Genomic DNA, 23398 nt, shown 5'->3' on the forward strand with positions numbered 1-23398 from the left:
CAGCATGAAAGGTATAAAGTACTGGAGATGTTGCGTGGGAAAGTTTAGAGCTGTGAAATGCAGTGCTGCAAGGAGCACATTGCCACCATGTGGTTTTCTGTGTTACTTGCACTCCTTTTTATAAAGCCCAACGATAACTTCTGCGAGGGTTTCCTTGCAAAATGCACTCATTTCCATTCTGCAGGATCCCAGTGTCCCAGCTCGTGGGTCCATCTCCAGTCAACCACAGGCAGATCATTTATTCCCTAGAAACCAGTTTGCCTTTCCTTAGTTCATCCAAGAAGATGAACATCAGCTTTTCTAAAGTGTCCTCCTGGAACAGCAGCAGAAGCTGCATAAGTGAGACCACCAAAACTCACCCAGTTACATGTAGAGGTAAATCAAGCCATACAGTGCCACATGGGGGTTGCACAAGGAGCAAAAGTAAGATTGTTTCTGCATCTCAGGCCTTATAGAGGTGATGGCAATCTTAATACTGAAGGAATGCTGCAAGTAAAAGAACAGAGTTGGCCTTTCCAGTTGAGGTTGCAGTCGTTGAAGTGAAAGTCTGGGAACAACTTTGTACCATGTATTTAGGAAGGATGTTTGGTCTGCTGGACTAGACCGAACCTAAAGCAAAATAGACTTCCTGGGACAGAGGTGAGGATCCTCAGTATCAGACATTTCAGTCTGTAAGTCCATTTCTGCTGCACCAAATTATTAGCATAGGCAGTCCTGTCACCTTGGGAACTGCAGAGCTGCCTGGACTGAGGCATATTTCTAGTAAGCATGGAGACTGACTCACTACAAGTTTATCTGGAAGCACTGTGCTGGGGGAATAACACAAGCATGGGGGAAAATGTACATATTGTTGTTATAGAGGATCACTGTGAGTAGAGGACCTCGCTGCAGCCAGCATTTTATCATTCAGGATCTGCTTGCGGTGACTCTGAAGCAACAGTGAACATGTGGGTAAATGGTGGGTAAACAGGACATAATGCAGAACTGTGTAAATGGGCAGCTGAAAACCACCAAAATAGTTTGGATCAGATTTGATGATACAGACACTGCTATCATGTTACTTAATTTAGGGTGAAATTACTGCTGATTCCAATCATAGGATCATAGAATCATGGACTCATTAAGCCTGGAAGATCATCTAGTCCACCATCCCACCATGCCCACTAAATCCTGCCTCTCAATACCACATCTACACATTTCTTGAACACCTCCAGAGATGGTGACTCCACCACCTCCCTGGGCAGCCTGTTCCAATAATAATGTGCAAGTAGGTCTTCAGAGGAACATTTATCTTCAGTGAGAGAACTGTCTTTCCATATTTTATTTTCTATACATTGACCACACAATAAATCAGGTTTCTTAGTTTGCTTAATATTGATATTAACCATAAAAAGCATAACGTTTCTCATGCCTCTACTAGTACTCATCACCTGCCTTTAGTAGCCATCCACAGTTTTCCAGTTATTCTGCTTCTCTTCTACATCTCTAAATTTTGAAGGAAGAAAGGAAAGAGTTTTAGACAATTTTTTTTCCCCAGACAACTTGCACATGGAATGGTTCTTGCCTAAAACATGCAGCAAGAAAGATACCATCAAGCCACAGTAAATCAGTTAAGAGAGGTGTAGTGGAAATACAGGGCTTCTGTATGCCAAGGTGAAAAAGTCACCTGGAATTTGCTATTCCATACAATAGGGAAAAAAAACAACAAACACAGCAACACTTAAGAGGACAAAAAGCATACGTACAAGTGAGAACTGCCAACAGTCAGACAGTTTGAGGAAACTGGCCAACAACAGCAGCTCCCAGTTCATTGGGTTTTTGTTTTCAGTTTGGTTTCTTTGAGATGTAGGCCAGACCCAATATTTTCTTTTAGTTTCTGGTACCTCTGAAGCTCCTCTGATCCTTTTCAGTCAGATCAGGATTCTTGTTAGCATTTGTGCTCAGAGCTGGATCTTTTCTCAGCAACAGCAGAAGGCCTCAAGTCAGATCTACTGCATGTGTCCATCCCTGAGCTGGGCACCCCAAAGCCGTTATTAAAGAACCATAGAATGGCTTAGGTTGGAAGGGACCTTAAAATCATTGAGTTCCAACCCGCTGACATGAGCAGTGCCACCCAGCAGCTCAGGCTGCCCAGGGCCCCATCCGAGCTGGCCTCGAGCACCTCCAGAGATGGTGCAGCCACAACCTGCTTTTTGGAATTTAAATCAGCTGCTGGCAAAACAATCAAGAAATACGTACTTAACAGTCAGGTAAGCAGCACTGGTGGCCACTCTTCTGTTGTGGCACGGTTGGTGGATCCAGAGCCAACTTAATGACTGCCCAGGGGTGGAAGTAATGCGAGCTATCTGACAGAGACACAAACTTGACATAAAGGAGCCACTTTTTCTCCACGAAACCCAATTAGAGGTAGGTGCTGCAAGGAAGGGCGGGCTCATCCCGAGGTAAATCCTAAGCTTTATGTGCCCGTAGCCCACCAGGAGTCCAACCCTACGGGAAAAACTACGTAACGTGGAGGTTTACACCGTTCGAAGCTCTGCTGGGGCCCCAAGACCACAACCCCGACGTCACCCCGCCCATGCACGGCAGCGGGGCCGGGCGGAACGCCGTGGCGCGGAACGCTCGGCGCAGCCCCCGTTCCCGGCCGGCGGCGCTGAACGGACGTCGCGGCTGCGAGCGCCGCGCCGAGGGCGGCATGTGGGGTCGCTTCCGCGGCTCCGGCCGCCTCCTCCTCCTCGCCGGGGCAGCGCGGCGCTGCGGGCGGCCTCACAGGTACCGGGGAGTGGGAGTCGCCTCAGCGTTATCGCGGGCAGGCGGCCTGCCCGTGCTGCTGCCATGAGCTGGGCCTTGCGGTGAAGGCAGTCGGCTTGCGGCCATGGGCCTGTGCCCGGTTACGGGCTGCTACCCGCGGCGCTCGGGCGGGCGGGAGGGACGGAGAGAAGCGGGGTGCCGCTGGCTCCGTGTATTGAGGGCTTCGCAGTCTTGGTGCCTGAGCTTGTTCCAGTGCTGTAGGCAGAGATCTCCGAATGGATAAATAGTTGTGAAGAGCATGCAGCCTGGGTTAATGGAAAACACGTTTGGAGAAAGATCTGTAGGAGCAGCCCCGTGTAAAACAGCAGGGCGCCTGTTGTCCTGTAATGCGGCTCTGAAGCTTTGTGAGAATCTTCCTGTTCCTATCAGCGTTTAAGGTTTAACGTTAATCCTTTGTTGTGGGTAATTTACTAAGTGCAGAGTGACTGAAGTAATGATGGAATGGAGACCTCGGTACAGGAGAGACGTGGACCTGTTGGAGTGTGTCCCAGGGGAGGGCCACAAAAATGATCCCAGGGATGAAACACCTCTCCTACCAGGACAGGCTGAGAGAGCTGGGGCTGTTCAGCATGGAGAAGAGAAGGCTGCGAGGTGACCTGAGAGCAGCCTTTCAGTAACTAAAGGGGGCTGTAAAAAGGAAGGAGGCAGACTCTTTAGCAGGGCTTGCTGTGACAGGATAAGGGGGAATGGTTTCAAACTAAAAGAGGGGAGATTTAGATCAGATGGAAGGAAGAGGTTTTTTACAATAAGGGTGGTGAGGCAGTGGCACAGGTTGCCCAGAAAGGTGGTGGATGCACCATCCCTGGAGGCATCCAAGGTCAGGCTGGATGGGGCTCTAAGGACCTGATGGAGCTGTAGGTGTTCCTGTTCATTGCAGGGCAGTTGGACCAGGTGGCCTTTAAAGGTCATTTCCAACTCAAATGATTCTGTGACGCATTTCCTAATACAGCTGCATAAATGCTTGGCTGTTGTGTTGCAGATCCTAGGTTTAACGTGAACCTTAGCAGTCCTGCAGACGCAAAACAAAGTGAAAATACAGTGTATATACAGACTGATGTTGTCAAGTCTCTTTTTCTGAGGGGTGGGAGTTAGGAGTAATAAATTCAGAAATAAATAAAAACTTTAGTAGTAATAAATTCAGGTATTAGGTATGAGTTGCTTTTTGTAATTGGCATGCTTTTTTAAAAAATTTTGTTTTGTTCTGGCTTTTTTTAAACATGCCTGTGATTTTATTATTATTTTAATTTAGGCCTACAAAACTGCAAGTAATTCATTCAAATTCATGTTTATAAGGTCACAATCTGTAGCACTGAATAAAGCCAACACCAGTAGTAGAAGGTAGAAACCACAAACTCTGTCTGCAGCCTAATGTAGAGATACTCAACACTTTGTTCAGAGGTTAAGCACAGTTTACTTGTGAAGGGAATAAAATCATTTACATGCTTTTTGTGCTGAAGGAACTATAAATTGCTAAGAGCTGAAAATAGTGCCTTGGTCTTTCTCAAAGAACAAAAAAATATGTTTCATATGTACTTAACATAGACACGATTTGTTTGCACACGATTAAGCCTAGACAGTGGTAAGTAATGGTTTTGTTTTGTTTTTTCAGCCTTGGAGTGTATTAATAACTTCTATTTTTTTTTTCCCTCAATTTTCTGTGTTATTTAGCAGACTCTTCAGCACTAGTAGTGTGCTCTCTGCTACAAAAGATGAATCTACTGCTTCCACGGACACCACCATCAAAGCGGCATCAAAGGAGGGTGCAGCAGAAACACCAAAGCAAAAATTGCTAAAAATTATTGGTGATATGAAAGTAGAAGTGACCACCAAGAGGAAATTTCAAGAATTAAAAGAACAGGAGATCATAAAGCAAGCCACTAACAAGCAGGAAGGCCTGGACAGTGAAAGTGGCACATTTCACAATACTGCAGAAGACGTTCAGCGGTAAAGTATAACGTGTGCACTTTGAACAGTTTTTTTTCCCCCACCATTTTTTTAAAGATCATTTTCTAGGACAAAATAAAGTGTCAAATGCTGTTACCAAATATGGAAAAGAATCTTGTAAGAGAATGTGGTATACAAATGTGGGTTTCAGTAAATCACATGAGAGAATCTGGACAAAAGATGTGTGCTTCTTACAGTATCCTGCCTTCTTCTGTGCTGAGGCTCTTGAAAGCACTAGAATTTGTCTGTGGAAAGTTTCTTTAATGGGAGGAAGGAAATATTGTTTAGATAAAATGTGATGAGGAAAAAGGAAGAACGAAATAAGGAGAGCATCATGATTTTGTGCATGGAACCCCTCCACAATAACCCCCCCACTGCAGGTCAGTGCTGCTTGTGGTCATCAGCGTTTCACTTCTGACAGTTGGCATAGCTGCCGTTTTCCCCAGGCTGAGAAGAGCAGCCTGTCAGTCTCATTTGGCAGTAGATTAATGAAATGTAAGACAAATCAGACCTTCCTTTCCTCTGTTTACCTACGGCCCCTTTGGGATTATTTGCAGCTGTGATCGCTGAGATGGGAAGATATAAAATGACAATACAGAAATGACAGTTTTAATATATTATGGCTTTTTTTTTTTTTTTTTTTTTTTAATGTATATTTCCCTATTTGTTGTATCTCTTACAGAAGCAAACCTTTAAATCCAGAACTGGTGCAGGCTGCATCTGCCGTTGCATCTTCTTTCCCACGCAGCAAGGAACAGGCAGAATCAGAATTACTTGCACAACTTAGAAGACACGAAGAGACCACAGATAAACAGAGAAGGGGAGGAACTATCAACATACGGTCCGTATACTGAATGTTATTTTCAATAATACTTGAAATTCTAATTTTGCAGTGTCATCGTGAAGGTTACTAGATTCTCTTTTGGAGAGATGGCCCTAGGAGATAAATTTGGACCTATTATCCATGGAATTAATGAGTAATGGAGATATCATTGGTCTGGTTATACCAAACCTCTTAAATTTTGGCATCCTCATTCTAAAATGTTTTTGCAGAAACGGAATTGTTTTCCTGCCCAGGATCATTATTTTCTTGGATAGGTTAGCAAAGCCAGTGGGGTTTTTTTTTTTTTTCAGCTTCTGAAATTTTCACACAATGGAGGGACTTGTGGACGTTTCAGACATTCTGTCTGGACCAGTGAGTTTTCATGACAGGTTTGAAGAACTGGACTGTACTAGTGCAGCTCTATTTATAGCCCCACCCTTCCTTTCCAAACTTTCCAGTCAACCCAAGAAACTCATCACTTGGCTCTGGTCCGTTTCCAGTGTGGCTTTCAAACAGATGAGAAACATTTGTTTGGAAACTTGAATGGTTGTGTGTGTATTACACTTCTTTGGGATGACAGCTAAATAGGCTTTCTGTTGTCTTTTTTTTATCTGTTTGGCTTGTATTCATACAACTGCTCAGAAAATGAGGCATTAAATCCGGGTGAAATGTTGAACTAAACAGAAAACTGGATCTTCAGCAAAAGAGGAATATGAAATCTTTATGGCTTTTTGCAGGGTGGGATACGAGCTGATCGTCTTAGTTTGAATTTATTCTGGGGAAATGAATTTATCCCAAACCAGGATTCAAGTTTGGCCCTTGTACTATTATTTGTAGGTTGCTATAGGGATCTGTAAAAGATTTGTTTGTACTTCATGTGTTTCTCACTGGACTGCAAACAGCACCCAAGAAACTAACACTGTTTGCCACAGATGGCTGCCTTTTTAGTGAGGGAGAACTAGGGGAGAATGCGACAACTGTTTGCAAATAGGTTGTGTATTTGGAAAGCACAGTGCTCAGTGAACAACTTTGATAAACAAAATGTGTACTCTGGAGGTTACGGAAGGAAAGGGCAGAAACTTGGCAAGATTTCCTTTCAGCCTGAATTCAGGATTTTCTACCTAGATTGCTAGTTGTGGAGAGCAGAATGGAATTCTCTTCAAGTGTTTGAAGTCCATGTTGTATAGGTGGACGTATTGGTTTTGGGTAATGTATACAAGCACCTCCAAAAGTTGTGTGTATGATGTTTTCATGACCTCTCCTGAGGCTGAGTGAAAGCAATCTTGAGAATTTAATAGAAGTTATCTCCATGGGCTTTTGGAGCCAAAATGAGATCAGAAATCTGAGTGTTTTAAGTAAAATCAGTGTGTTTCTGCTCTTTTTTTGGCTTGTTTTCTGGGCAGTGTTACAAAAAGCTGAGACATTTCCTAATTATGAAGAAGAAATGAGGAATGTTTTGTGTAAAGAATGTATTTGTTAAACTGATAATAACCAGTGGGGTCATTCCATTTCTATTGCAAAGGATTTTAGACAAGCAGGATAGAGAAATGTATTAATAGTGGCTTAGGCTGTGAGTTTACGAGTTTAAATGTAATTAGAATATTAATTTCTGATAAAATTTAAATGTAATTAGAATATTAATTCCTGATAAGATGTTGGAGGGTCGTGCTATTACGGACCAAGCTAATAAATGCAGTGGTTAACCTCAGGTGCACCTGTGCCTATTTATTGAGGCATGCACTCTAAATTTGGTTGTTTTGCCTACTGGCAACAATGGCTCTCTGTCCTCACCAGTCGCTATGCTTGTCCTGAAGCGCATACCAGCTGTGACTGCTGTGGAAAAAAGAAGGTGTCTAAGGAAGCTGTAGTCTAAGCAGAGAGGCTTTTCTTTTTTTTTCTTCTGCTGAAAGAGAGTTCAAATTCTACGAGCTTTTAACAGCCAAAGTTCCTGCATTGTTCTGTGTAGTTGATGGATACGTTAAGATGTGATTGTACATTTACCCTTCAGTGTGCCTGTGGATAAATTGTTATGGTTAGAAAAATGTGGATAGAGCGTTTTTAGTTGGTTAGCAAGCTCATCATGACCTTCCTATGCTTTGGGTTGGCAGTTTCTTCTACTCATGATGGCAGCTTGGTGAATTACTTTTTTTCCACATGGAAACACAAAAGGTTCTGTTTATAGTTAGGTAACAGTCTGAAACCAGCAGTAGATGAGTTGTGTAGAAAGATCAGTAACTTGCTGATTATCATGACTGATTCTAACCTATTGTGGTTAGAATCTGAGACTCATTTGTTACTTTTAGCTATCTGGTCAGTTTTAAAAACATTGATTTGAAAGGTCCAGTTGATTTCATTCATGCCTCTTGGGCAGGAGTTCATTCCGCAAAAGTGTCTCAATCCACATACAACACTGGAGTCCTTTTAGTGTATCAGAAAGTGTTTCTTTGTTTTTCCCAAATAAAAATCAATATCAAATAATCATGTCTGAATCAAAGGAAAATGTGGGCCATTGAACTTTTTTTTAAAGTATAAGGTTTCGCATTCAGCATACTGACAAATTAAAAAATAATAATAATTAAAAAATTCCTCTTTTATTTAAAACAATTTTTAAGATGAGATACCTTCACAAGTGATGTCATAGAGCCATTGAATAGCTTGGGTTGGAAGGGACCTCAAGGATCATCAATTTCCAGCCCTCCTGCCCCAGGCAGGGCCACCAACCTCCCCATTTATTACTAGACCAGGCTGCCCAGGGCCCCATCCAACCTGGCCTCGAACACCTCCGGGGACGGGGCATCCACAACCTCTCTGGGCAGCCTGTGCCAGCACCTCACCACTCTCTGTATAAAAAAACTTCCCCCTGGCATTCAACCTAAATCTTCCCTCCCTCAACTTAAAACCATTCCCCCTCGTCCTGTTGTTATCTACCTTTGTTAAGAGTTGACTCCCCTCCTGTTTGTAGGATGTTTAGGTACTGGAAGGAACCACATAATGCCCAGTTGTGGAAAAACTGGGAGACTATTGAGATTTTTGAGGGTATGAGATGTGTATTTTCTGGATCTTTTGGTTTGTGTGTGTCCTAACCTCTAGAGGTCAGTGTTACACAGCTGTCTCGTTGTCTTGTTGTGTAAACGTGTGAGGACAGCGTGTTCACAAGAAGGGGAAAATATTAATGATACAGGAATTTATTTTTCTTAGTGCGGAATGAAGTTTCACTCAATGGAAATTACAACAGCACTGTACCAAAATAAAACCAGTGGCAATACAAGTTGAAATTTCAGCTCCTGTTCTGGTTAAAGAAAATAAGTAATTGGAACTTAAGGCTAAAACAGATGTTAAGCTTCCTGAGTCTTTGTTTTTGGTGTTATAATTAATGGTAGTCAGGAAAGATGGAGAATCTGTGTTGATTATAAAAGCTCAATTTCTTCTCATCTCTGGAAGGCAGAGGTAACTGGGAATTTAGATTCTTAACCTCATGCTGGGATGTGAGGTTTTATCATGTAATATCTAACCACTGTACATACTCGGGTTGGAGTATGAATTTGTTATCTGATGTTTTTCATTATAGGCAGTGATTAAAAACATCTTTGTAGATTTATTTTTAGGGAATAAAGGGGCATCATTAGTTATGGAGTGATGAGCACTGCAGCCAGTAATGTTCATGTACCAGCAAAAGGGTGACATTAGGACTTTCTGATCAGAAACATGAGATCGTTGACTGCATGTGCTAAATAGTTTGGTGGCATAGTCTGTGCAGAAGGAAGTATGAGCCGCTGTGCAAAAATGCCACTAAATCAACCTCTGTCACAAGGAGAGCTTCTTGGAGGATGCCTCATCTCCCCCTGTAGCATGGGGAATGCCACAGCCAAACTGAGCAGTTGGCCTCAGCCGTGTGTGACCTTGGGAACTATATTTGCTTGACCCTCAGAAGTGTGTTGGGTCTCTAGCCCACTGATACCTCTAGGCATTTCATAGAACAATTTGTAGTGTGAGATACACAGGTAACCTGAGATAGTTCACTTTAACCTTAAAGAAAAAGAAGATTTCAACCCTTTTTTGCCTGATGCCTTAGAGTAGGTACTTGAAGAGCTATGCTACTCTTGGTCTAATATTTAAAACCGCACCTAAGACTGAAGATAAAATCCCACTGCATTGCTGTGGCAGTTAGATTTTATGATTTCCAAGAAGTATTTCTTGTTAATAAAATCTCTTTTAAGGTAACAAAACCAGCAAGGGGCAGTGAATGGGCAGTATTTTTTTACTTAGGCTTTATGTATTAAAACTTGAGCACTGCAATTTTGGCTGTCTGCACGTTATTGGAAGCAGTTGGGAGAAAGGAATAGCTGTGAGGAATAATCTCCTTGGTCTTTCCCAACCAACAGCCATAGCAGTTAAGGGACTTATTTGACAGGGGCAGGTATGTTGCATGTTTTAGCCTTTATGTTCACTATAAACTACAAACTGCACTGGCAAAGATAAGAGTGTTTGTTCTTCGTATATGATCTTGGCTGCAGGATTACAAAGGAAGATGAGGTTTGCAAGTGCTGTAATGTGATTATGCAATGCAGCAGATTGCAGTGGATCAGGAAAGGTGACCTACTTATTAGGGTGGCATGATTGACCCATGTCAGCTGATGTGTGAAAGCAAGCTTCCTTTCAGTGTGTAACAGCGCAGCTCTGTCCCTGGGCAGAGTTGATTCCTCTCCAGTTTTTTTTTTTACCTCCCTGCTTCAGCAGATTCCTTGTATCTTGAGAACGTTCTCATGTACTTGAGCAAAATGTACCTAGTACACTCTGTGAAAACAGATATGCAGATTATGAAATGGTAGTTTTCTTGTAGTTGGAAATGAGATAATTTCAAAGAAAGTATTAATTGTAGGCTAAAATACCGCTTTCAGTTCTTACATTCTATATGTAGATGGTTTAAAAAGTAATATCGATATTAGGATGACTTAAAAATAGGTGCATTTTGTGAGGAATGTATTAGTTCTGTCTTACAGAGGCTTTTAAACCAATGGAGAGTAGACTTTCTGCTTAATAAATGTGATAAGCTTCTTTTCCCTGTCAGTTTGTTGAGGTTTTTATGTTTACATTTTTAATTTCAGCAATGTTATTTCGGAAATGGCAGTTAAGAGGCAATCCCCAGCTCAGAGGGGTGTGAGGATATCCAGTCGCATCTCCTTGGAGATGGATGAAGATGGTCAAAGAATCAAGCCTGGAAGATCTCTCTCCTTTGACTCCGGAAGGTACTTTTGTAGTGTTACTTTCCATCTCTCAGAGGAGGAACGTGTGAAAAATTACTAATGGGTAACATAGGGGAATCAACTTTTTACTCAGGTAGACAATGATAGGACAATGGGGAGTGGTTTTAAGCTCAAGGAAGGAAGGTTCAGATTGGATATGAGCTGTTTGTGTTTTAAAGATTTTTTTTTTAGAGCTGTGGGGTTTTTTTTGTTGCTGTTGTTTTGTTTGTTTTCAGTGTTTACTACCATGTTGCAACTGGCAAGTCATTCTGTGGATAATTTCTTCATTGCCTATGACATGGTAATTGTCTGTAGAGTGAACTTCTCAATTTACATGATGATTTCAGGTTACTCTGTAAGCTCTTGCTGCTCTTTTACCTGGCCAGTCTATCTCTCAGTCCGTGCCTGCATTCTTTTTATTTTCCCATCGTAACTCATGATTGCATTTCTTTTCAGCATATTCTTTCTGTGGCAGTTCTGTTTTTAGTAAGATTAACTTCTTTAGTCATGGCCTTGCAAATTAACCTCACTTTCTTGGAGATCTGGAAGTTGAGGAATTCATTTGTGTTTAGAATCATAGAATCATGGAATCACTCAGGTTGGGAAAGACCTTAAAGATCATTGAGTCCAACCACAACCTGGCCATACTACTCTAACTCTAACAACCCTCTGCTAAATCATGTCCCTGAGCACCACATCCAAATGGTTTTTAAACACATCCAGAGACAGTGACTCAACCACTTCCCTGGGCAGCCTATGCCAGTGCTTAACAACCATTTCTGTGAAGAAGTGTTTCCTGATATCCAACCTAAGCTTACCCTGGCACAACTTGAGGCCATTTCTCCTTGAAAACAGACCAGCCCCGCTCTCTCTGTAAGCACCTTTCAGGTATTGGAAGGGAGCAAAGGTGGATAATGCTGGAGAAAAAACGTGGAGAACTAAGAACATGAGCATAGAGTTGTAGCTGAGTAGGTGTACATTGTTCTGCCCTCTTTGGCTGAGACATCTATTTGAGTATTTTGTAAACACAGTTCTGACTTCCACAAGGAACGAAGTGGAACGTAAGCACTGAGCCATGTAGATAATGCAAAAACCTCGGAGAAGGTTCTATAGCCAGTCATTAGAGTAACTTGGCCTGCTAGTTGAAATGTTCCTATGTAACTTCTTTTTTCTTGAGGTGCCAAGCCATTAAGGTTAGGGAATTATCTCTTGGGACTTGTTTTAAGACCGGCAAGCAGTGTTTGCCTTTCTTGATAAAAAGCATGTAAAAGTGCAAGAGTTCTTGTGTTGGGAGCTGAAGAGAAGTGGAATGAGGTTCTAGACCAAGCCCTTCACAGCTCTGCTGTTTTTCTCTTGGAATTTTCATTCAGCTACGAGCTGTCAGCCTACAGAGTGAGGAAACAGCCTTCGTTATCACTTGCTGAATAATAGCTTAAAAGATATCTTTAATCTGGGGGTAATTATCGGATGAGTTGGTAGTCAGATGATAGTGATTTTGTTATTAGGCTATGATTCTTAGGTAATTGGATGGAATACTTGTCTTAAGGTGTTGGATTAGAAGTTTTTCAAAGTTTAAGAATGGAAATAATGTGAGCTATAAGAATATACCAAAAACCTGAGCTATTACGTGCTCACATGGTGTGTGTTTTTTTTATTTATTAATATACAGTAAGTAAAGCAAATTTGAAGAACGTTTACTAAACTTATGGTATCACAGAAGCACACAGAACAGCCCAGGTTGGGAGGGACCTCAAGGATCATCCAATCCCCGTGCCACATGCAGGGCCACCAACCTCCAGGCTGCCCAGGGCCTCATCCAATCTGGCCTTGAACACCTCCAGGGACGGGGCATCCACAACCTCTCTGGGCAGCCTGTTCCAGCATCTCACTACTCTCTGTAAAAAAGAATTTCCCTCTGACTCCAACCTAAATCTTCCCTCCCTCAACTTAAAACCATTTCCCCTTGTCCTGCTGTTATCTACCCTTTCAAAGAGTTGACTCCCCTCTTGTTTGTAGGATCCTTTTTAAGTACTGGCAGGCTGCAATGAGGTCACCCTGCAGCCTTCTCTTCTGCAGGCTGAACAAAGCTCAGCTCCCTCAGCCTGTCTTTGCAGGGGAGGTGCTCCAACCCTCTGATCATCTTGGGCCCTCCTCTGGACCCTCTCCAACAGCTCCCTGTCTTTCTTGTATTGGGTGCCCAGACCTGGACACAGTATTCCAGATGGGACCTCATGAGGGCAGAGTAGAGTGGGACAATCACCTCCCTGTCCCTGCTGGCCACCCCTCTTCTGATAGAGCCCAGGATACCATTTGCTTTCCAAGCTGCAAGAGCTCACTGCTGGCTCATGTTTGTTTTTTCATCCATCAGGAACCCCAGGTCCTTCTCGGCAGGGTATGTGAGAAGCCCTTCTCGCCTTCTTTGTGTGATGAAATTTTACGTGCTTTAAAACTTGAGGAACAATACCTTGAAATAATTTTTAACATATCTGTAACTGTCTCCAGTTTCAGTCGTAGGTTTCCTTCTGCATCCCTGAATGTCTAACAGGTGTACTTATTGTTTGATAATATGCAAAGAATGGATTAGGAAGAATAGACTTACTGGGTTAGGAGATGTCAGTGATATGGCTGATTTGCTTTGTGGTAATTTGAACTAGTAATTTGAACTAGTCATCTTGTTCTTCCAAGTCATTCTTCTATCTTCAGCCAATGTTTTGGGGAGTTAACACACAGGTAGGAAAATATAATCCTAAATCAACATTCTTTTAAGGCTTTGTAATTAGATTGCTCCGTGCTGAAGTGGATCCAGGGTGGTTACATCAGTAAAATGTGATATGACAAGAGCAGGTTTGCAGAAGTAGTTGTTGGCATTAGAAATCTGCAGTAAAACCAAAGAGGTGAAATTCTAAGGTCAAGAAAAGCAGATGTTGCCAGGGCAGCTGTGGATATGTATTAACGTTATGTGGCAACTGTTAGATTTCAGTGGGAGCCTACAAAACCGAGGACAACTGCATGATTAACAGAATCATTTGTCCTAAGGTCCAGTGTGCTCTCCAGTAAAGGCATTGGTTTTCCTTAGTTTCTGTTTATATGAAAATTTGTTTGGATTAGTCATTGAGCTCTTGGAATTTATATATTTCTTTCTAGCATAGGCTCTTGCCTGTTTAAAAATAGATAGAATAAAATATTTTCATACTCAGAAGGGAGAGCACCAGGGTGATGCTGTTTAAAATATATCATACAGATATGCTTTATATGTTTGCCATATGGCACAGGAGGTGGCTGTGTGATCTTCCAAAAAGGCTATTTATGTCAGAAAGCAGGAATTGTTTGATTAAATTGTTGCCTTTTCTCTTCCCAAATTGTGTAATAATATTTACATTAAAAAAAAAACAATCACCAAATTCTCTTTTTAGTTACAACTTTGTGAAGTTACTGAGTACTGTAGTTTGATACTGTGGAACTGCATTCAATTCCTAAATATTTCAGTAAAAAATGATTGCAAATATAATATTTGATTTATGCTCATTCTTTTACGCCAAAGTGTTTTGGGAAGCTCTGTTACAGAGTAATAATTCAGTCATAAACACTCTGTTAAAAGCCTGAGGATTTTGTGAGAGTCACTATCTCATTTTTTTTCTCCAGAGATCTGTTAGTTCATGAGAATATTTTGTGCTTTTACATTTTTTTAATCTGGCAATATTGTGAAGTGTTGTGAAATACTAAATATCACTTTTCTTTTTTGTTTATAGAAGTCTTAAAGCAGGAAAAAGGCTTAATATATTCACCAAGGCTTCTGCAGAAACGGAAAATGCGCTGAAAACAGGTTAGTGGAAATCCAGTGATTTAAAAAAAAAAGCACCCAGTGGAGCCAAGTTGTGAATTTTTAGAATATCAAGGATTCGGTGTTGTGAAGGAGACTCTGACCTGTTCACTTCCTGCTTTTGGATCTGTAAAAAGAAAAATAATAATTTTAACATTACTCTACTTTTTAGCACGCTGTATCATGGGTTAGTATTTTCTGTACTAGTTGGAATGGCCTGTTACTGAGCTTGGGCAGCCTGGTTTAGTACCAGACCTCCAGAGTTCAGTACCAGATCTGGAGGTTGGTGGCCTTTGGTAGGGGAGTTGGAATGTGATGATCCTCAGGGTCCCTTCTAACCCAAGCCATTCTGTGGTTCTATGATTTGATGGCTAAAATGGACTTTTTGTCACTAGATTGGGCTCCTTTTGACAGTATTAAACCACTTTGGAGAATGGTTTTGTGGGTTCTGCTGGTGGATTTGTTTATTTCAAAGACGTCTTGTATTCATTTAATGACACAGAAACTCAAAGCTGTGATCTCAGAGCACAAAGTTTGCTCTACAGATAGCTAGGCCAGAGCACAGTGGAAACAAACTATAGTCTTATAGTTTATATAGAATGTTTTGTTCCTCTGGGGGCTTCTTTCATCTGCTGCTTTGTGTTGAAAGATCCTGTAGTGCCTGACAGATGCTTTGCTTTACCTGCTGTAGCTCATTCTTCATGTGTGTACACTTAAAATACACACCAAGTTAAACTCAAAAAGTGGAGGAATGGATATGATCAGATATGATCCACCTCTGTATTCACTGAAGGGCACAGTTCTGCAGGAAGAGCCTCAGTTTCAATGTAAACAGGATGAATTTCACACAAGAAGACTAGTATTGAATTATGACTTAGCTTTACTGCAGACTGAGGGTGTGTGAATATGGGCAAGCCGTTTAAAGTGGTCTCACTTGCTTTTGCTTTCTGAACAGTGAAACTCCATTCCTAGCACTAATCCTTAGTGTACTGATATCACTAAGCTCTCCTGAGCTGCTTTGGAAAAGTGGGTTATTGTAGTGTAATGACTTAAAACTGTACATGAAGGTAGCATCCGTAGAAGAAAGATGATTCCTCTCTGGCATCTTAGAAAATGGTACTGATTTCTTTTTGTTTCAAGACCAGTAGTAGTTTTCTACTTTTTTTTTTTTTTTTTTTTTTTTTTTTTTTAAACACTTGAAGCTCCAGGGATAAAATAGTGAGTTTATTTTCTCCAGTCAAATGTCAGGCAATGCTCTTTGCATGTACTCAAGCAAGAGATAGAGATAGCTGCATTCAGAAAGCTATGTTGAATTATGAAAGGTGCTTTTTAAAATAGAATTGAATTTGCTATTTTTAAGGCAATTGGCTTCAAAGTCCATCAGTTTTTTGTGTGTAGCCACAGTGCATGCTGCAAGATGGGTTTTTTTTGTTTGGTTAAGCTATCTTAACCAAAAGGATGTTCAAGTTTTGTTTGAGTTGCAACACTTACTTCAGGTGAAACAATCAGCTTTTAGTTACGTATTTCTTGGATGGCACAGTAGAGACGTGGTGGCAAAAATGATAGTCACACCAAATATGAAATTAGGATGCATAAGTTTTGCCAAAAGTGGTGTAAGACAGCAAGTGGACGTTACCACATTTGTATCAGATATAAAGAAATAAGGTTCTTTCAGCTTAGATGGTATTTTCTTCTTTGATTCCAGGTTGCCTTGAGAAAATCTATAGTATCTTCTAAGAGAGAAGGCTTGTGAAATGGTTTACTGACTAAGCTTAATGATCATAAATCAAAAATTAAAAGTCTAAGCCTTAGGAAATACCAAGGTGCTACTTGATACCTTGTTCCATTGGCTTGCATTTTCACTTTCTTGGCTCATGCTGGTGGAGATCATGAGTTAAATTATTATTTATAGGTGACAGAGAAGCAAGTTCTGTGTTAAGTATTGAGTATTTATTTTGAAACACAACCAACAACTTTAAAGCAAATTGGGAAAAAAAAATCAGAGCATAGAATATCAGCATTATTTACAGTTGCACAGAGGTGAAAATATGTAATCTATTGTAAGCTTGAAAATACGACTTCTATTAGAAGATGTGTTAGCACATAATTAGAAGGCATTCTTTAAGATGTGGATAATACTTACAGCACTATTTTTATATGTTGTCTTTTATCTGCTTCTTACTACCTCTAGCCCTCAAATCAAGGTGGGCAGCTGGGGAATATAGTTCTTAGCAGGAAAATTTGCAGACATATAATTACATAATTTGAAAAAGTATCTTCTGATTTAATGCAAAATTAAAAACACTTTTCAGCATGTAAATCACAGAATAAAATGCTGTTTGCACTTTTATTTCCTAAAAAGGAGGGGGAGACTCTTTTAAATTCGAATTGTAAGTCATTGAGCCAAAGATTAAATTGTATCTTAGTTTCAAAATTATGAGTAGTAATATAGTAGCTGGTTGACCATGATCTACGTCAAGTGTAACATTTGAATTCACACCAAAATTTCTGTCCCAGGAAGTTCAGGGTGAATTGATAACCGCAGGAGGAAGAACCAGGTCATGAAGGTTAACAGCTTGCTTCCTTCATTTTCCCTTCATTTCAGTGATGTGGTTCAGTCTGGGCTCATGACTGATTCTCCTGGGGTAGAGGGGCAGGAACTCGTTGAGAGTAGCTCCTGCTGTGTGAGTGCACTTGGATTTAAAACATAAATAAATTCAAATTTGTAAACATCAGGATAGATGCATCCCTAGAGGAACTGCTGGAGTTTGGGAGAAGAACAGAGGACCAGGATTTCTCAAGCCCAAGAGGCAAAAAATCAGGTCTCTTAAGAGGATCAGGAGAGGGATTGCTATAGTTTGTAAATAAGAGTTGCCCCTTGAAGGAGAGTACAGTTGTAAAGTGCGTGACAACTCCTTTAGTTGCTTTAGTTAGCAACTCCTAAATTGCTTTAGTATAGTGTACCAGCCAAGTTCAGAGTTTGTCATGTGTACAATTTATGAAAGACAAAAAGGGAGGAAAAAAACTATGAAAAAATCATGCTCTGAGTGACAGACTTAAAAATAAACTGACCTCTGAAAGTTCAGATTTGTTTTCAGTGGATATTTGATCGTAGAGTGAATTTTCACTTCAACAGAGAATTCTCACTGAAGAAAGATGATGATGGCATCTAAGATAGAAAAGCTTGCACAACTCAAGTACTAGTCTCTGTAAAGGTCAGTGTTAAAGGATATGTATGTATATAGTTTTAGCCAAGGAGAAATCTGCCATACTGATAGATCTTATATAAAAAAAAAAATTCTTATTTAGTATCTATTTCTTATTTAGTATCTTCACCAACAATTTGGGATGTGGAATTTGCGAAGGAGATTGCAGCAGTAACTGAGCAGCCTCCCCGGAATGGTTTTGAAGAGATGATCCAGTGGACAAAAGAAGGAATACTGTGGGAGTTTCCAATTGACAATGAAGCAGGTACGTGCATTTTAACTTGGATTATTTATGTGTGTTCATCATTTTTGAGAATTGTGGTGTGCTGTAGCACTTGGACTGTTTTAAAACATAGCGTTTCGGATTAGGATAGCAAACAAATGTCACTTTCCAACTGTACCAAGTGAGAGATTCTTCAGATGAACTCATTCCGGTTCTCTTTGGGTGAAGTCCTGCAAGTGATTTGGCTGATCTGATCTGGCAGTTGGCTTCTGCCAGAAAGGGATGCTCTCCCTCCCTGCCTCCCAGTCCTGATGCTTTCGACACCGTAAGGCTGTTTGAGTCTTATTACATAATATCTTTTACCAGGAAATGTCTTTTAAGTAAAGCTTCTAGCAGAAGAAGGAGACTCTTGAAACTGCTGAGTGTTTTATAATGCCTATACTGTTCTTTGGTGTGGTTCATAGGCACACTTGCTAGCTATTTGCCAGTCCCTGTCTGCGCTGGCTGGGCGTTGAACAGTCACTTGCTTCCTTTGCTCTATCAGTTTCCTAGCACAAACAGTCACAGTATTCACTCATTCTGGGCATCTATCTTGACATCTTTGTGCTTCTATTTGCTCCTATTTCCATTTATTAAAACAACAGCAGCAAACAACAACAAAACTCTGTGTGAAGGTAGGCCAACAGGGAGAGAATGTTAAGGGAAGAGGAAATACAGGAAGCAAGCATACGCTTTAGGAATAGAGATTCATAACTTCAGGGAGAGCTTGAATGTGGATTTTTTTTATTTGAAGACATCAAACAGAATTACTTTTAAATCATTCTGAAAGCAAAACAGGTTAGTATCTGAAGCTGGGAGTCTTTGAAAAGCTGTCCTTTACAGAATTGCAAATTGCATGATCTGGTTCATTGTTTCTTGATATTTATTCTCATCCTATTTTGACAGTTTCTTCACAGAATTTAATCCCTGGTCCTAGAATTTATCTGTTCAGGTAGAAATCCAAGTGTACTCTACTCATGTTTTTGCAAACTTAGCAACACCACAGCCAGTGGTTTTTCTGTTGTTGTAATGTGGCTGGAACCCTGCTGTCTGGGGCTGTTAGTGGACCAGGTGTCTTTGGCAGCCAATGGTTTTTCTGTTGTGGCAGCGCGGCTGGAACCGTGCTGTCTGGGATGCGACGACAGATGGACAAAGAGTCTTTACATGTAGTTAAACAAGAATCTTTATTGATTTGTCTACAATGACTGGTGGTGTGGAAAATTCCAGTGGAGCTTTCCAAAATCTATCAGCTCTCAGGTTAAAATATCAGGTCGGGAAATTCAGCCCTCTCAAACTGCCAGTTCTATCACAGGCTGTTAATCAGACCAGGTGTGTCAAAGTACAGTTAAAAACTTCAGAACCTCACTCCAATTATTTCAGCATACTCCAATTTCAAAAGAAAGATGCCTGTTCCCACTGTTAATTCTGCTGTTTGGCAACAGTCATTCCTCGCCTTGTTTTGTATCAAGAAATGAGAGATCTTTTATGCACAAGCACGTGGTTTTACAAACATCTATGTAATTAAATTTTCTACAGAGGAAGCATGTGTGCTCAACTTTTAGCATTATGGAAGCCTTTAAAGTTGTAAATAAAATATGGAAAATAAAGAAGACAGTTTGTCACTGTTTTTCTTGGCTTCAGAGCATCTTCAGTGTTCTTGTTTGAGTGCTTTACTGAGGCACTGTGCTTGCTTTGAGGCATCAAGGCAGGGACGTGACTTTTAAACTTGTCTGGCCCTAATGGGGACATCTGAAGATGTGGCCAGACTTAATGGCTTGCTGCAGTGCTGGTAGCAGTCTACCCCCTTTTCCTGTTGTTGGTTCTTGCATGCATGTTCTTGATGTTTTTTCCCTTCTCAAATGCAGCTGAAGTCACTGCTAGGCAAAAAAGAAAACCTTTTTTTTCCTTCTCTTCTGCCTCTAATTTTTACCAGATTAGCAAGCCATTAGTATAGCTCAGGTGACATCATTCTCACTCTTCCATCTGCTTGTCTTTTCTTCTTGTAGTGTTACTTCTACTCCATGATTTGCCATAGCAGAAAGTTGAGGAAGACGTCCATATCTGACTTCCTAAAATTATTTTTGTGCGTTTGTACCTTGATGACTCCGATCCAGAGGAGCAAATGCTTCAAGTATGTCAGAGGTTGTTACAGCATAAGCAATAGGCTTAGTGGAAGACTCAGCAAATTAAGGTCCCAGTTCCTTCCAAAGGCTTCTGTAGGCAGAAGAACACAAAGTCCTGTTCTGGTTGTTCTGTTGTAGTGCTGTTCCTAGTGTTGGGTAGGTTTACCAAGAGAGCTGACAGATCTAATGCAGCCATTTGAAGGGAAGGCTTCTGTTAATTTTTGATCTCTTTTAGGGACCTACTGTAAGGGCTCAAATTCTCTCTTTCAAAACTATAAGGATAGACATCTACATGAGATGTTGTCTTTAAGGGTAGACTGGTCGTCTTTAAGAGTCATTGTGTTAGCTAGAGAAATTCTTCCAGGCTTTTGTAGTACGCAGCAGATTGGAGATAAGACATTGAGAGTAGATGACCTTGCTTTGAGGTTGATAAAGAAAATCCTCTGCTTCAGGCTCCTGCTGTGCCAGTTCTTTCAGAAGAGGTTTCTAATGACATTTGGAGAGAGAGTGAGGGACAAGCTTGATCATTCTCTGCAGCAGAAGGTGTGACTTGCTGGGAGAGGAGGAATCATGCATGGTTTCTGCCAGAAGCCACAGCCCCTGATGCTTTGGTCTCTTCTTGTGATGCATGCTTTACTTTTTTGAGGACTGAAATATGTGATCTAACTGAGATATTTCGACTTAGCACTTCATCCTGAAACCACTCATCCTGTCTTTTACAAATGGGAGATCAAAACAGATGACTTAATCGTTCCTCCTGGCCTCAATTTTTGCATAAGGCTAAAAATGATTTAATTTCTTTTAGGATAGAAATGAAAATTGGAGAAATTATTAATAGACATACTCTCTTCCTTTATCACCAAAAGAGGAGCATCAAAAAGATGAGACTTACTGGCAGCACTATCCAGATTCTATCAGTAGTGGGTTCATTGGTTTATTTCTTTTGGATTTTTGTGACCAACAGAAGTATGAAATCTAGAAATGATGTTAACTTCTGAAGTCAACTGTCAGCATCTAGGTACAATGAGATTCCACTTGCTCATGGTGGAGAGAAAGCCAGTGTAGATGGCATGGTAAGATACCAACCTTGTGTTTCTCTAAGTGGATGTAGTTTTTCAAGCATTCTCATTCTAGAGTGAGTGAGGTCTTTTTTTTTTTTTTCTTCCTTTTTTAACTTAACAGAAAAGGAGAGCTTATGGAAGAAGAAAATAGGCTTTCTATTTCAGAGACAAGGGAGATAAGTAGCTGGCACTGATAGACCCTGCACACATTTCTTGGAAAAATGCGTAGGGAAAAATAGATGCATCTCCCATCTCCTTCAGGCTTTGCATTACCTAACATTGGAAGGAAAGAATACAAACTCAACAAATATGATATACTGGCTGAGAGTGTTCACTGTCCCAGTATTATGCGTATGAAATTGAAGAAGCTGTAACATGGGACGAAGACTAGGACTGAGATGGCTTGTTTTTAAATATTGCAGATTTCATGTTGGCAAACAATTTATCTCAGACTTAGGAACTGCAAATCAGCTTTTTTTTCTTCTCCTTTAGATAGGAATTCATGTTCTGAATCTAACTTGTGTACAGTGGTGTTAAAATATGAACCAACTGTAAATGAAATCCATGGGATGGAGGACAAAAACTACTATAGGATCTGAGCTGTATTTGGTTAGAGATCTAAACAATCCCTTATGCCATTTTCCTGTGCAGCTGAATGCTTTTGAATGCAAAGTCTTGTGCATTGGTCACTACTTACAAGTAGCAGCTGTTGTGACAGACAACGTTTTTACATCAGAATACATCCACAGATTTGAAAAACATTAGAAAAACAAATTCCCATGCCCATTTGATAGCAGAGGGGTGCTAAAACTGTGACTTGTAATGAACATGCAAGTATTTCTTAACTATTCTGTATTAGATACTTCAAGATTTTGCTTCATTCAAGACTACCTTGTGTTCCTTAATCCTCTGTAGAATTAGGCAGTCAGTGTTTTCCTCAAGTGTTAAAAATGTTGAGAATCTAAGATGTAATGCACACGGTCAATAAAGGTTTCATGTATTGAGCATTTTTTTTTTTAGGAGATTTTTGGCATGAGCCTTCAGCAGGTTTACTATCAGATGTTCTTGTAGGGCATAAAATGAAGGTAACATGGCAGATGAGTAGGATATATGCTGACTTTTCTGTATGGAGGGAGAAATTAATATCTTAGAGTTCTGCAGTTTCTTCCACTTCTTCGTTGTTTGTTTATGGGCTTTTTAATTCTTTAGCAATAACCATTAATTTTTCTGATTAAAGGTCTGTTTACAAGCTTTACCCTTTTTTATTTTGTTGAATTCTCTGTTAGGTGATGATAATGACCTGCCTTTTTGTGTCCCTTTCGGTAGGGATGGATGATGATGCTGAATTTCATGAACATATCTTTCTGGAGAAGCACCTCAAAGACTTTCCCAAGCAAGGACCTATTCGCCACTTCATGGAACTGGTCATCTGTGGGCTTTCAAAAAACCCATACCTCAGTGTTAAGCAGAAGATTGAACATATTGAGTGGTTTCGGAATTATTTTGAGGAAAAGAAGGAATTTCTTCAAGAGATTTGAGACTTGGGAAAGTGCTTAACCTTGAAGTGAAGAAAATGTGCAGTAGTCATGTGATCTGAAGGTTGCATTTTTAATAATAAAGGCCGTACTTCTGTGTGTGTTGTCCATGTATGTGTAGATCTCTTTTAGCAACAAAAGAAGGAACTGAAAAGTCTAGGTTTTGTAGAATGTGCATTTAAGATTTAATTTATCAAAATCGTTGTCTTTTAAACTTGAAACTTAATCTTTTGTCCATAGGAAATATTAAGTCTGATTCCAGTTCCTACTGCCTTCACGTTTGGTGTATCTTGACAGGTTTGTTCATCTTTCCCATTCTTGAAAACTTACAGTGCTTTCATTTTTAAAAATTCCTAATGCAGCCTTATTTGTTAAAACCTGTTACTGAGACAGTAACAAACGCTTCATTTTGCTAGTTCATTAAATACAGAGGTATTTGGATGATACTTGGAATACCATCTCCTTTCATTAATCATCTCTCTTGGTTCACTTTAAAATGTAGGTACTGACTAGGTCATATGAAATGAATCCTTAGTTCACCTTCTCAGTGAAATGCTATCGTATTCTTGAGAT

The 23398-nt window shown here is 40.4% G+C and overlaps 1 protein-coding gene across 1 annotated transcript; it reads left to right on the forward strand.

Annotated features, from left to right (window-relative positions):
- The first annotated feature begins 2169 nt into the window (after nucleotides 1-2169).
- Nucleotides 2170-22924, forward strand: MRPS31 (mitochondrial ribosomal protein S31). Its single transcript, XM_042839142.1, has 8 exons — nucleotides 2170-2249; nucleotides 2470-2769; nucleotides 4477-4752; nucleotides 5435-5593; nucleotides 10681-10821; nucleotides 14568-14641; nucleotides 17966-18109; nucleotides 22617-22924. The coding sequence occupies exons 1-8, from the start codon at nucleotides 2170-2172 to the stop codon at nucleotides 22826-22828; spliced, it is 1386 nt and encodes a 461-aa protein (XP_042695076.1). The 3' UTR covers nucleotides 22829-22924.
- The last annotated feature ends 474 nt before the right edge of the window (nucleotides 22925-23398 follow it).

This window comes from Centrocercus urophasianus, unplaced genomic scaffold (genome assembly GCF_019232065.1).
Source record: "Centrocercus urophasianus isolate 14NV4802_14NV808 unplaced genomic scaffold, USGS_Curo_1.0 seq_9, whole genome shotgun sequence".
Lineage (NCBI taxonomy): Eukaryota > Metazoa > Chordata > Aves > Galliformes > Phasianidae > Centrocercus > Centrocercus urophasianus.